General features: G+C 42.5%; 1 protein-coding gene across 2 annotated transcripts in view; it reads right to left on the reverse strand.

Moving 5' to 3' along the window:
- spata20 (spermatogenesis associated 20) overlaps positions 1–14,045 on the reverse strand; it is a 382,219-nt gene that overhangs the window by 308,096 nt on the left and 60,078 nt on the right. For both annotated transcript variants that reach the window (XM_078570778.1, XM_078570779.1), the window contains exon 10: positions 8,768–8,980. In XM_078570778.1, coding sequence (XP_078426904.1) covers positions 8,768–8,980 — 213 coding nt within the window. The remainder of the gene's footprint in view (positions 1–8,767; positions 8,981–14,045) is intronic.

Below are 14,045 nucleotides of genomic sequence, written 5' to 3' on the forward strand. Positions count from 1 at the left end.
CTCACATTTCACATTCCGAACTAATTTTGTGTCATCAGCAAACTTGGAAATATTACATTTGGTCCACACATCCAAATCACTGACACAGATTGTAAATAGCTGGCACCCAAGCACTGATCCTTTCAGCACCCTACTAGTTACAGCCTGCCAACCTGAGAATGACCCGTTTGTTCCCACACTCTGTTTTTTGTCCATTAACTAATTCTCAATCCGTGCCAGCATATTACCCGAATCCCATTTGCTCCGATTTTGTTTATTAACCTCTTGTGTGAGACCTTATCAAATGCCTTCTGAAAATCCAAATACACCACATTCACTAGTTCTCTTTATCTATTCTGCTAACATCCTCAAAAAACTCCAACAGGTTTGGCAAACATGATTTCCCTTTCGTAAATCCATGCTGACTTTGCCCAATCCTTCCATTATTTTCTAAGTGTTCAGTTATCACATCCTTTATAATAGATTCTGGCATTTTCTGCACTACTGATGTCAGGCTAACAGGTCCGTAGTTCCCCTTCTTTCTTAAATAGTGGGTTCACATTTGCAACCTTCCAATCTGCAAGAACCATTCGAGAATCTATAGAATTTTGGAATCTTACACCAATGCACCCACTATCTCTATAGCTACCTCTTTCCACACTCTGAGATATAGACAATCAGGTCCAGGGTATTCACATCAACTTTCAGTGCCATTAATTTCTCCAGTATTCCTTTTTTACTAATACTAAGTTCTTTCCGTTCCTCATTCCTGCTATTCCCTTTGTTCCCTAGTATTTCTGGGAGCTTTTTGTATCTTCCTCTATGAAGAAAGACACAGTATTTGTTTAGTTTCTCTGCCATTCCCTTATCCCCTATTATAAATTCTCTGCTGCCTGTAATGGGTCCACAGTTGTCTTTGGTAATCTTTTCCTTTTTACATACCTATAGAAGCTTTCACAGCCCATTTTTATGTTTCTCGCTCATTTCTTTCATATCCTATTATCTCTTTCTTTATCAGTTTCTTGGTCCTCCTCTGCTAAATTCTGAAAAGCTCCCAATCCTCAGGCTTATTACTTTTTTAGCACTTTTATAAGCATCTTCCTTTGAGTTAATACAATTTTTAACTTCTCTTGTTAACCATGGAGACCACCTCATGAGAAAACTGGTGCAATTAGAAAATAAGTCTCCTTTCTACTCTGGAACTGGTTGGCTTTGCTTCAACTGCTCTGCTAGGAGGACCAGCTTTGGTGTTCAGCTAGCCATGAGCTTGTATACGCAGGTATAAACCACAAATGATGAGTGAACTCAATGTTTCCAAATGAGGAACGTACTTCTGTAAATTTGGTAGCAAATGTTTTTCCCAAAAAAAGTAGTTTATTTGCTAAATCTATATACTTAATTTTGTTAATCAGGGATGCTTTTGTTCAAATCACCTGCAGTTACTGTCAGAACACCAATTAAATCTCAGCATCTGGTTACACAATATTTTAAAATCTCCCGCGGCGCCATCATAAATGTTTTTGCTAACGTACCACCCAATTCCACTAACTGTCAGACATGGTTCAGTGGTAGCACTCTCTCCTGTGAGTCAGAGTTTGCACATAAAATCTAGGGTCACACTCAAGTGCTGTTCTGAGAGAGTGCTGCAATTTCCAAGTGGCCATCTTTTGAGTGATGCGTGAAACCAAAGCCTTGTCCGCTTTCCCTGTGAGCAGAAGAGATCCTGTGGCACTCTTCAAAGAGTAGGGGAAGTTTTGCAAGGTATTTTCCCAATATTTACACAACTAACATCACTTATCTGGTTATCTAGCCTTTATCAAACTGCTGTTTGTGGGACCTTGCTATGTGCAAATTGGCTGCTGCGTATCCTACATTGACCACACCTTAAAGTATGAATTGACTGCAAAGCACCATGGAATGTCTCGAGGTCATAAAAAGCACTATATATAGTTCTTTCTTCTTTATTTCTTTTAATGATCATAAGGAGCATACAAAAGCTTCTCTGATTGGATTGATGTAAGGCTGATTATTTTCTGCTCTCTGTCATGCTACACTCTGCCTTCAGCTATTATTTCCCATGACTGACGTACATAGCAAGAGCTAAGGAGTGAGCACAGCATCTGAAGCAACCTTGGCTGCCCTCCACTGACATCTTCAATTCTGACTCACACTGAAATTTTTTTAACAGGTCATGATCTCTATTGAGATAAAGCCCTTTATTTTTGAAAGATGCCTCTTACACTCACCATCCTTCACATTCCTCAACATTTGCCATTACTTTTAATGTGGTGTTAATTTAAATTTTGTTGTATCTCCTCTGGATTTGCTCATGGTCTCAGCTGGTGACAGATCTGGTGACAAGCAGTGAAACAGCTGGGCATGAGGACAAGTGATGTTGACTGGTTTGTGGGAAATTTGAACAAATCGGGAACACAGAAATATAGCAATTGCTGGACGAGAAAAGATCTTGGCCCAATTAGGTCGCATTTTATCATGTCGGTGGTCACATGATGTAATGATAGAGTACAAAAGGAAGTAATGGCCAACATTAATGAAACAATATTTCAGTCTCAAGAACAAAGAACAAAGAAAAGTACAGCACAGGAACAGGCCCATCTGCCCTCCAGCCCTGCGCCGATCATATTGCCCGTCAACTAAAACATTTTGCACTTCCGGGGTCCGTATCTCTCTATTCCCATCCTATTCATGTATTTGTCAAGCTGCCTCTTAAACACCACTATCGTACCTGCTTCCACCACCTCCTCTGGCAGTGAATTCCAGATACTCACTACCATCTGCGTAAAAAACTTGCCCTGCACATCTCCTCCATAGTTTTCTCCTCTCACCTTAAATCTATGTCCCCTAGTAATTGACTTTTCCACCCTGGGAAAAAGCTTCTATCTACTCTGTCCATGCCACTCATAATTTTGTAAACTTCTATCAAGTCGCCCCTCAATCTCCGTCGCTCTAGTGAGAACAATCCGAGTTTCTCCAACCTCTCCTCATAGCTAATAACCTCCAGACCAGGCAGCATCCTGGTAAACCTCCTCTGCACCCTCTCCAACGCCTCCATGTCCTTCTGGTAATGTGGCGGCCAGAATTGCATGCAATATTCCAAGTGTGGCCTAACCAAGGTTCTGTACAGCTGCAGCATGACTTCCCAGCTTTTATACTCAATACTCCTGCCAATGAAGCAAGCATGCCATATGCCTTCCTGACTACCTTATCCACCTGCATTGCCACTTTCAGTGACCTGTGGACCTGTACACCCAGATCCCTCTGCCCGTCAATGCACTTATGGGTTCTGCCATTTACCGTATAATTCCTGCCTGTATTAGACCTTCCAAAATGCATTACCTCGCATTTGTCTGGATTAAACTCCATCTGCCATTTTTCCGTCCAAGTCCCCAACCGATCTATATCCCGTTGTATCCTTTGACAATCCTCTTCACTATCTGCAACTCCTCCAACATTAGTGTCGTCTGCAAACTTACTAATTAGCCCAGTTACATTTTTCTCCAAATCATTTATGAAATATACAAACAGCAAAGGTCCCAGCACTGATCCCTGCGAAACTCCACTAGTCACAGCTCTCCATTCAGAAAAGCACCCTTCCACTGCTACCCTCTGTCTTCTATGACAAAGCCAATTCTGTATCCATCTTGCCAGCTCACCTCTGATCCCAGGCGACTTTACCTTCTGTACCAGTCTGCCATGAGGAACCTTGTCAAAGGCCTTACTGAAATCCATGTATATAACATCCACTGCCCTTCCATCGTCGATCATCTTTGTCACTTCCTCGAAAAACTTAATCAAGTTAGTGAGACACGACCTCCCCTTCACAAAACCATGCTGCCTCTCACTAATACGCCCATTTGCTTCCAAATGGTAGTAAATCCTGTCACGAAGAATCTTCTCCAATAATTTCCCTACCACAGATGTAAGGCTCACCGGCCTGTAATTTCCTGGATTATCCCTGCTACCCTTCTTAAAGATCCCGTCTCAACTGAAGTATCATGTCCAATTCTGGGCACTGCGCTTTAGCAAGGATATGAAGGCACATAAAGAACATGAAGGATATGAGAGGGTTTCTTACGTCTTCATTGCAACTTACTTTCCTACCTATTTTGGTGTCATCTGCAAACTTAGCTATAGTACCTTCTATCCCTGAATCCAAGTCATTAATATCACAGAATCACAGTGCAGAAGAAGCCCTTCGGCCCATCGAGTCTGCACCGACACATGAGAAACACCTGACCTACCTACCTAATCCCATTTACCAGCACTTGGCCCAGAGCCTTGAATGTTATGACATGCCAAGTGCTCATCCACGTACTTTTTAAAGGATGTGAGGCAACCCACCTCCACCACCCTCCCAGGCAGTGCATTCCAGACCATCACCACCCTCTGGGTAAAAAAGTTTTTCCTCACATACCCCCCAAACCTCCTGCCCCTCACCTTGAATTTATGTCCCCTTGTGACTGACCCTTCAACTAAGGGGAACAGCTGCTCCCTATCCACCCTGTCCATGCCCCTCAAACTTGTACACCTCGATCAGGTCACCCCTCAGTCTTCTCTGCTCCAACGAAAACAACCCAAGTCTATCCAACCTCGCTTCATAATTTAAATGTTTAATCCCAGGCAACATCCTGGTGAATCTCCTCTGCACCCCCTCCAGTGCAATCACATCCTTCCTATAATGTGGAGACCAGAACTGCACACAGTACTCCAGCTGTGGCCTCGCCAAGGTTCTATACAACTCCAACATGACCTCCTTACTTTTGTAATCTATGCCTCGATTGATAAAGGCAAGTGTCCCATATGCCTTTTTCACCACCCCACTAATGTGCCCCTCCGCCTTCAGAGATCTATGGACACACACGCCAAAGGTCCCTTTTTTCCTCAGAACTTCCTAGTGCCTTGCCATTCATTGAATACTTCCTTGTCAAATTATTCCTTCCAAAGTGTATCAGCTCACGCTTTTCAGGGTTAAATTCCATCTGCCACTTATCTGCCCATTTGACCAGACCGTCTATATCTTCCTGTAGCCCAAGACACTCAACCTCACTCTTAACCACCCGGCCAATCTTTGTGTCATCCGCAAACTTACTAATCCTGCCCCCCCACACAGTCATCTATGTCGTTTATATAAATGACAAGTAATAGGGGACCCAGCACAGATCCCTGTGGTACGCCACTGGACACTGGCTTCCAGTCACTAAAGCATCCTTCTGTCATCACCCTCTGTCTCTCACAACTAAGCCAATTTTGAATCCACCTTATCCAATTACCCTGTATCCCATGTGCATTTGCCTTCTTTATAAGTATCCCATGTGGGACCTTGTCAAAGGCTTTGCTGAAATCCATATAAACTACATCAACTGCACTACCCTCATGTACACACCTCGTCACCTCCTCAAAAAATTCAGTCAAATTTGTTAGGTATGACCTCCCTCTGACAAAGCCATGCTGACTATCCCTGATCAAACCTTGCCTCTCCAACTGGAGATAGATACTCTCCTTCAGAACTTTCTCCAGTAGTTTCCCTACCACTGACGTGAGACTCACTGGCTTGTAGTTCCTGCATGGATTGTAAATAGTTGAGGCCCAAGGACCGAACCCTGTGGCACTCCACCAGTTACAGCTTGCCATCCAGAAAAAGACCCATTTATCCCGACTCTCTGCTTTCTGTTGGTTAGCCAATCCTCTATCTAAGCTAATATATTACCCCTAACTCTGTGTGATCTTATCTTGTGTATTAATCTTTTGTGTGGCACCTTATCAAAGGCCTTCTGGAAGTCCAGATATACTACATCTACAGGATTTCCAATATCTACTTTGCTTGTCACATCTTCAAAGAACTCTAGCAAATTAGTCAAACATGACTTACTCTTCAAAAAACCATGCTGACTCTGATGGATTGCATTTTGACTTTCCAAATGCCCCATTACTACTTCCTTAATAATGTATTCCAACAATTTCCCATAGACAGACGTTAAACTAACTGGTCTATAGTTTCCTACTTTCTGCCTCCCCCCTTTTTGAATAAGGGCATTATATTAGCATTTTTTCAATCCACTGGAACCTTTCCACAATCCAGGGAATTTTGGAATATTATAGCCAATGCATCCACTATCTCTGCTGCCACTTCCTTTAAGATCCTGGGATGTAGGCCTTCAGGTCACCCTTTAACTCCAATAGTTTGTTCAGTACTTTTTCTCTAGTGATGGCGATTATTCTAAGTTCCTCCTTCTCTATAGCCTCTGCACTACCTGTTACTATAGGGGTGGTACTAGTGTCCTCCACCGTGAAAACTGAGGAAAAAGATTGATTAAGCATCTCTACCATTTCTGCGTTCCCTACTATTGACTCCCCAGTCTCATCCTCCAAGGGACCAACATTCACTTTAGCTACTCTCTTTCCTTTTATATATTTGTAGAAGCTTTTGCTATCAGTTTTTACATTTTGCACTAGTTTCCTTTCATAATTTACCTTTGCTCTTTTTATTATTTTTTTAGTAATCCTTTGTTGATCTTTAAAAGTTAACCAATCTTCTAGCCTGCCACTGACCTTTGCAATTTGGTATGCCTTAGTTTTTGCCTTTATGTTATCTTTAACTTCCTTGCTTAGCCATGGATGCTTTTTCCCCCTCCTACCATCTTTCTTCCTCTTTGGAATATATTTTACTTGGGAGGAATTGAATATCTCCTTAAATATCTGCCACTGTTCATCAACTGTCCTAACTTGTAGTCTTCCTGCCCAGTCCACTAGGGCCAAATCTGCCCTCATGCCTATGTCGTTACCTTTGTTTAGCTCTAGAACACTAGTGTGGGACTCAAGTTTCTCGCTCTCAAACTGAACTTGAAATTCTAGCATGCTATGATCACTCTTCCCTAGAGGATCCTTTACTATGAGATCATTAATTAATCCCATCTCATTACACAAAACCAAATCCAGAATAGCCTGCTCCCTGGTTGGTTCCACAACATATTGTTCCAAGAAACAATCTCTAATACACTCTATGAACTCTCCCTCAAGGCTACCCTTGCCAATTTGATTAGTCCAGTCTATATGCATATTAAAATCATCCATGATTATTGCTGTGCCTTTCTCACATGCTCCCAGTATTTCCTAGTTTATACTGTGCCCTACTGCTGAACTACTGTTTGGGAACCTATAGATTACGCCCACCAAGGACTTCTCTCCCTTGCTATTTCTTATTTCTACCCAGACTGACTCTACGTCTTGATCTCCAGTGCCTAAATTATTCCTCACTATAGCACTGATCTCTTCCTTTACTAACAAAGCTACACCACCTCCTTCTCCTTCCTGCCTATCCTTCCAAAACACTGAGTACCCTTGGATATTCAACTCCCAAACCTATTCCCCCTGCAACCACGTCTCAGTAATCACCACCAAATCATACCTATTCATCTCTATTTGCGCTGTTAACTTATTAGTTTTATTCCGAATGCTACACGCATTCAGATACAAGGCCTTTAAGTTTGCCCTACTGTCAACTTTCCCTACTCTTATATGATTCTTTGGTGCAATATGGCATTCACACACTCTGTCCCTTCCTTTCATTTTTTGGTAACAATCAGCCTTGTTACTAACCTGCACTCTCACCCTCTCAAACTTTGATTTTTTATATTTCCATGCAACTGAACCCTCCCCCCAACTACTTAGTTTAAAGCCCTATCTACAACCCTAGTTGTGCGATTCGCAGGACACTGGTCCCAGCACGTTTCAAGTGGAGCCCATCCGAACGGAATAGCTCCCTCTTTCCCCAGTACTGGTGCCAATGTCCCATGAATTCAAACCCATTTCTCCCACACCAATCTTTGAGCCAAAGATTTATAGCAAAACAACAAAATAAATGGCGATTGAGGAAGCAAGGAAGCAGAATTTTCTCTGCAGTACAGATTTAAGAACTGGTAGATGCAATATTGAGTGCCACAGCACCAGCACTGATGAGCGGCTGTAATTAAAACATAGAGTACAAAGGCATATCCCACTGTCAACGTGCTGGAGATAGCACATTGGTCAGGGTTTGAAGCAGAGAGATAGGTTAACGCTTTTGGGTGGGGTCCTTCTGCAGTTTTTGCAAATGTGAACTTTTGACCTATCGTCTGTCTTCCTCACTCATTGTTTTATTAAGGAGCATCTTTAAAATTTCATTACAGGATATGGGCATTGTTGGCAAGGCTGGCATTTATTGCCCACTCCTAATTGCCCTTGGCAAAGTGGCAATATAAATTGAATTGAATTGATATAAATTGAATAAATTGAATATAAATGAGTGGCTTGCTAGGCTATTTCAGAGGGCAGTTAAGAGCCAACCCCACATTGCTGTGGGTCTGGAGTCATATATAGGTCAGAGATGACAAGTAAAAGGCATTAGTGAACAAGATGAGCTTTCACTGCAATCTGGTAATTTCGTGGTCACCGTTACTGATGCCAGCTTTTTATTCCAGGTTTATGTAATTAATTGAATTTAAATTCCCCAGCTGCCATGATAGGATCTGAATTCATGTCTCTGGATCATTAGGTTCAGGCCTCGAGATAATTTGTTACCAGTTACTAGTTACTGGGTTACTAGTCCAGTAAAGTAGCCACTATGCTACTGTGCACTTTCGTTAACTTGACTATGACAACTGTGATCAGAGGTCACATCTGAAACATGAAGATCACTTTCACCTTTGGGTGTGCTGCATGAACTGCTTTGCATTTTCAGCAGTTTTTTTAAAATTTCAGATCTCCAGCACTTCCGTTTCTCTCCAAGTACCTGTGCTGGGTCAACATTCCCGCTTCCTTTCACACCATAATGATAGGCAAAGACCTCCGCCATGGTTACGCTATGCGTGGCATCTGGGACTGGATCTGGGAGGAGCTGTCGGATTTCTTGCCCTGTCCACACACAGAAAGCTCCCTCACTTTTTCCAATGGACTCAGTTGTAGGGTATGAATCTGCATCTTCGGCACTGTAGAAACCCCCACTCTGTAGGGAAAGAAAGTGTTAATTACAAAGGCAGGAAACATACAACTGTTTTAGTAACAATGCATTGAATTCTATATTCTCTGTAATTTCCCAACCCTCAAACGCATTTTGTGGGTGAGCTGCCATATTCTCTAGTTAAATATTGAGAGAACGAAAGCCTCATCATAAAATAAATACCGTCGCCAATCATTCTACCCCTTCCCCAGTCGCTGTCTCAGGTTGAACCAGAAAGTTTGCAACCTTGCCATCCTATTCAAACCGAATATGAGCACTCATTCCCCATCCCATACAAAGACCACCTACTTCCACAGTCTGTAACACTGCACTCTTAGCCCATCCAGTCTGCTGCTGAAACCCTCATCCTGCCCTTTATCACCTCCAGGCTTGAGCACAGAAGTGATGGGTGAACAAAATCAAAACCCAGCAGATGCTGGAAATATGAAATAAAAACAGAAGATGCTGGAAATATCTAGCATGTCAGGCAGCATCTGTGGGAATAGAGTTACCATTTCAGGTTTTGATGACCTTTCATTATAGTATTTCACTTTTATATGAGTGATGGGTGAACAGGACTTGATGCAAATTAGGATATAGGCAACAGAGTTTTGATTGACCTCAAACTTACAGAGGGTAGAAGATGGGATGATGACTAACAGAACACTGGAATAGTCAAGTCTGGAGGAATAAAAACATGGATGACAGTTTCAATGAATCATTGGCCAGACTTTGAGCGGCAAATCAATGGGAAGTAGAAGTATTTGCCTGGTAATCACTTCCCCCGCATCAGGGACAGATATTAATCCTGTTGCTCCGTGACAGCATGACAGAAAGGCAGCTCAAGACTGAAGCATTCCATTAAATGTCAAAGGGGCAGTCCCTGGGCAATATGCTACTTGCCTCCCAAAGATTGCTTGTCGAATCTTAACAAAACAGTATTTATAAAAATATCCATTTATTTTAAAATTCACAAATAAAAGTTGAGCAGCAGCAGAGATCTGTAAAAAAAAGTGCATGTCCTTTAAAGGGCTTTCTTTATGAACCTAATTCAATACTGTTATGAATCAATAAGACTGACGCACCAATTTAGAATGCTAACAAATGCAAGTCACAGAACTGCAAATTCTTCATCCTATCACTCAAAAATAGAACATGCCAATCTACAAACTCCTCCAGAAATATTTTTTAATGAATGATTTAATGCTTAGCAAGGTGAAAAAGGTCAATGCCAGGAATGGAATCCTTTCCTGGTTTTTCTCACTACCAGCATCAATCACTTCCAAGCCAGGTACAGTACAAGCTACCCCTACACGTTAAGCAGTCCTTAAACATCTATTTCCTCCACCACCAGCACACACTGGCAGCAGTGTGTACTATCAACAAGATGCACAGCAGCAGCAACTCGCCAAGCTTCTTCCGCAGCACATACCAAACCCACCACCTCCATTGCCTAGGGCAAGGGCAGCAGGTGTAATGAGAAAACTCTCCTCCAACTTGCACACCATCCTGACTTGGAAATACATCGCCTTTTCTCCATTGTCGCTGGGTCAAAATCCTGTAACATACTAGCTAACAACACCATGGAAGCACCTTCACCACAGACTGCAGTTTACTACCAGTTTCTCAAGAAAGACTTACACTTATATATCATCTTTCACAACTGCAGGTCATCCCAAAGCGCTTTACAGTCAATTAATTTTGAGGTGTAGTCACTGTTGTAATATAGGAAATTCAGCAGTCAATTTGAGCACAGCAAGATCCCAAAAATAGCAATATGATAATGACCAGATAATCTGTGGAGGGAGTGGATGTTGAAGGCGGTGGAACTGCAACTAGGTATGGCCAATATATGTTGGACATGCTAATGATGCCACATGTCAATAATGCATTTAAAACGGACACTACCCTACAACGCATTCAATCTTGAAAGAGCTTGCCTACTGGTCCAGTGTGTTATTTCCATTTCCCCACATCAGCAAACTTTGTGGCCTCTCTCAGTATGATCATCAATCATCAGGCACAACAGGAGACTTTTATCTCATCATCCTGAACTGGAAAAGCCACTACCTCAGCTCACTGTATTTTTCAACCATTCCAAGCACACTATAAAGTACCTACTGCCTGGGTAGTATGTGGCATTTTGAGGCACAGTAATAATGAGCCAATGAGCCTGACAAATAAAGGCCTTGAAACAAAAAAGAATTCAATAACTTTGAATTACTTGTGTTATGGACAGGGGAGGAGAGATGAACTGAAACCCCTAATTCCCTGCCTATACTGTCAGTAAAGAGTGTTTTTCTTTTCAAAAGGTAGATGTGTGTGTTTCTAAGCCCCATTTAGTGTGTGGTCAATTTAAAGAACCAGCAGCAGAATTTTGTGGGTTTAAATAAAGAGAATTATTTATTCCCACACTCACCTCTAAAATCTAGATGCTCCATCATTCACACATCACATAATCAAGAAAGATACAATTTAAGAAGGTAGTGCACCCGGACTGATTCTACATCTAGATTTTCTGACCCAGTATCCTTTCTCACTACTCAATCCCAATTGAGGTTACCCCTGGACAAGCCTGATCCCAGAGTGGAACACAGCTTGATAGATCCTAACTTTTAATTTGTTTGTTTAGATACATAGAGAGTAGCTGCTGAACAGAGTCACAGGAGTCAGCTGATGAACTTTTAACAAAAGAATAAAACATTTATTCAACAAGAAAAGGTGAACTATATTGCAATACTCCTTCACCCACAACTATACCTTTACATACATATATATATAGATTTATAAGGATAACACAAGTTACAAAATCTATCTTATACTTTAATGTTCACAGTAAATACACAGTCCACGTAAACAAATAGGCACCCTGTGGTCAGACACCCCCACACACTGAAACCAAGTGACAGATGCCACTTCAACCAAACGCTATGGATCTCTCCTCAACTCCCCCAGACGCTTGTCACTCTATGAGCCAACCAGTCTCACCGTCTTTCACACAAGGGATTCCAATCTCCACTCTCCAAGACTTCGCCTTGGAATCTTCTCCCAAACCAATGCTTTCTCTTAGACGCCTTCCGCAAAGGTTCACCACCAAGATTTTGAACCTTCCTTCTGATGGTCCTCTTCCCTGGGTCACCACATGCATTCAAGCTGTCTTTCACGCACTCTCTCTCACCAACTCAGCCATCAACAGTATCACTGCTTCACATGCCTATAGCAAAGATTGAAAGACCTTCAGCCATCTCTTTGGGCCTTCTTGCCTCTAGAAAGCTGTTCTCACTTTAAATCTGCTTTCTTCAGCTTTTGTCTCTTTAAATCTGAAGCTTGGAGCTTCATTAGCTTCATTAACAGGGCCCTTTCCAGGTTCCTGTCCTTCCTTTAACTAGGGGGTCTGCTTGGGACTTCCTCCTGTTCCAGTCCCCTGGGTTTTGTTGTCTTTTCTTCAGCTTGGGACTAGCTTTCTGTCCCCTTTGCTCCAGTCTCTCCTGGCAGCTACTTTCAAAACCAACGGAACTCAAACAGCTTCAAAAATCAAACTGTTGTTTCTCTTCTTGTGTGTGTGTGCCTTTGGGAGGGACCTGCCTCTCTGGACCCCTGTTGCTAGGTAATAGCTCAATTCTTCCACCCTTGTTTGTTTACCTTAGCTGCAACAGTCATACAAACCTCTTTACAAATGCAGGCACCTTTTTAAAGTGAAACTAAAACTCAATTTGTCCTTTCTTAACACACACATACAGAAATGCAAAATCAAACTTAAGTTTAAAGCTAAAACTCATTCCTAACACCCACAAATACAAATATAACTTACTTAAGCTAACTCCTAATTTCCTAACACTATTGCACTGATTTCATCTTTAACTCACAACACCCCACCTCCTTTTCCTTTGTGCCTGTCCTTCCTAAATATCGAATACCCTTGAATATCCAGTTCACTGTCTTGGTCACCCTGCAACCATGTCTCCAAAATCACAATCATATTGTAACTGTTTACATCTATTTGTGCTGTTAATTTGTCTACCTTATTGCAAATGCTCCGTGCATTCACATACAAATTTGTCGTAACATTTTTACACTTTTTTTATGGCCCTATTTACTGCTAGTCCTCTTCTCCTTCACCTTCCGCTTTTGCTTTCTACTTTTCTGTCTTTCATTTCTATGTTTGTTTCCCTCTCTTCTGTCTCCCGCGGGCAGGGAGGCACACCCAACCCATCCAGTTGCGAAATAGCGCAAGATGACGTCAGGCCAGGATCCCAACGTCATCGCGCATTCGCACGATGCCTCACTCCGCAGACACGCATGGCAGTCGGAAGCACACTGGCCGACAATTGAGGAGGCAATTAAGCCCATTAAGGAGGCGATTGAAAGCGATTTTTCATGGCCCATCCACTTTTATGGTTAGCGGGTAGGCCAATCAGCCAGGAGGTCTTTACATTTTTGCTCAAACCTCGATCCAGGGTGGGATGAAATCGCTGTGGGCAAATAAAAGAGATATCTGGGGACTGTTTTTTTAATGAGGTGCTTTCAGGTGCTTGATTGTGCTGCATGGACATATCTTGCAGCATTTTTGTTGTTTCACTTATTCTGTGGAGGCCTGTAGCTCCCTGAGGCAGCTGTCTGCCTTCAGGGAGCTCAGCGCAAGCGCTCACCAGCACCTGCAGTGGTGTAAGCGTCTGCCCTCTTCCCGCCCCAACCAATAATGCTGAGCCTTTCTCAGCACACATTTCGGTTGGGGGCCAATCGCACCTGCTTCCCGTCCGCTCCCGAGCCCACCAATCGGGCACACCCAACCAGTGAAAAACTCAGGCCCAGGTTCTCCACTTTTCCTGTTTTTTCCTCCCCTCTTCCCTCCCTGGTTTTTCCTTGCATCTGTACTTGCTTAAAATCTGTCATAGCTCTGATTTCTCCCAGTTCTGATGAAAGATCATTGACCTGAAATATCAACTCTCTTTCTCTCTCCACAGATGCTGCCTGGCCTACTGAGTGTTTCCAGCCTTTTCACTTTTTATTGCAGACTCCAGTATCTGCCGTATTCCGCTTTTGGTGCCTGATTAATTCTGCACCCTCCTCA

The sequence above is a fragment of the Cetorhinus maximus genome, chromosome 24 (genome assembly GCF_964194155.1).
Source record: "Cetorhinus maximus chromosome 24, sCetMax3.hap1.1, whole genome shotgun sequence".
Lineage (NCBI taxonomy): Eukaryota > Metazoa > Chordata > Chondrichthyes > Lamniformes > Cetorhinidae > Cetorhinus > Cetorhinus maximus.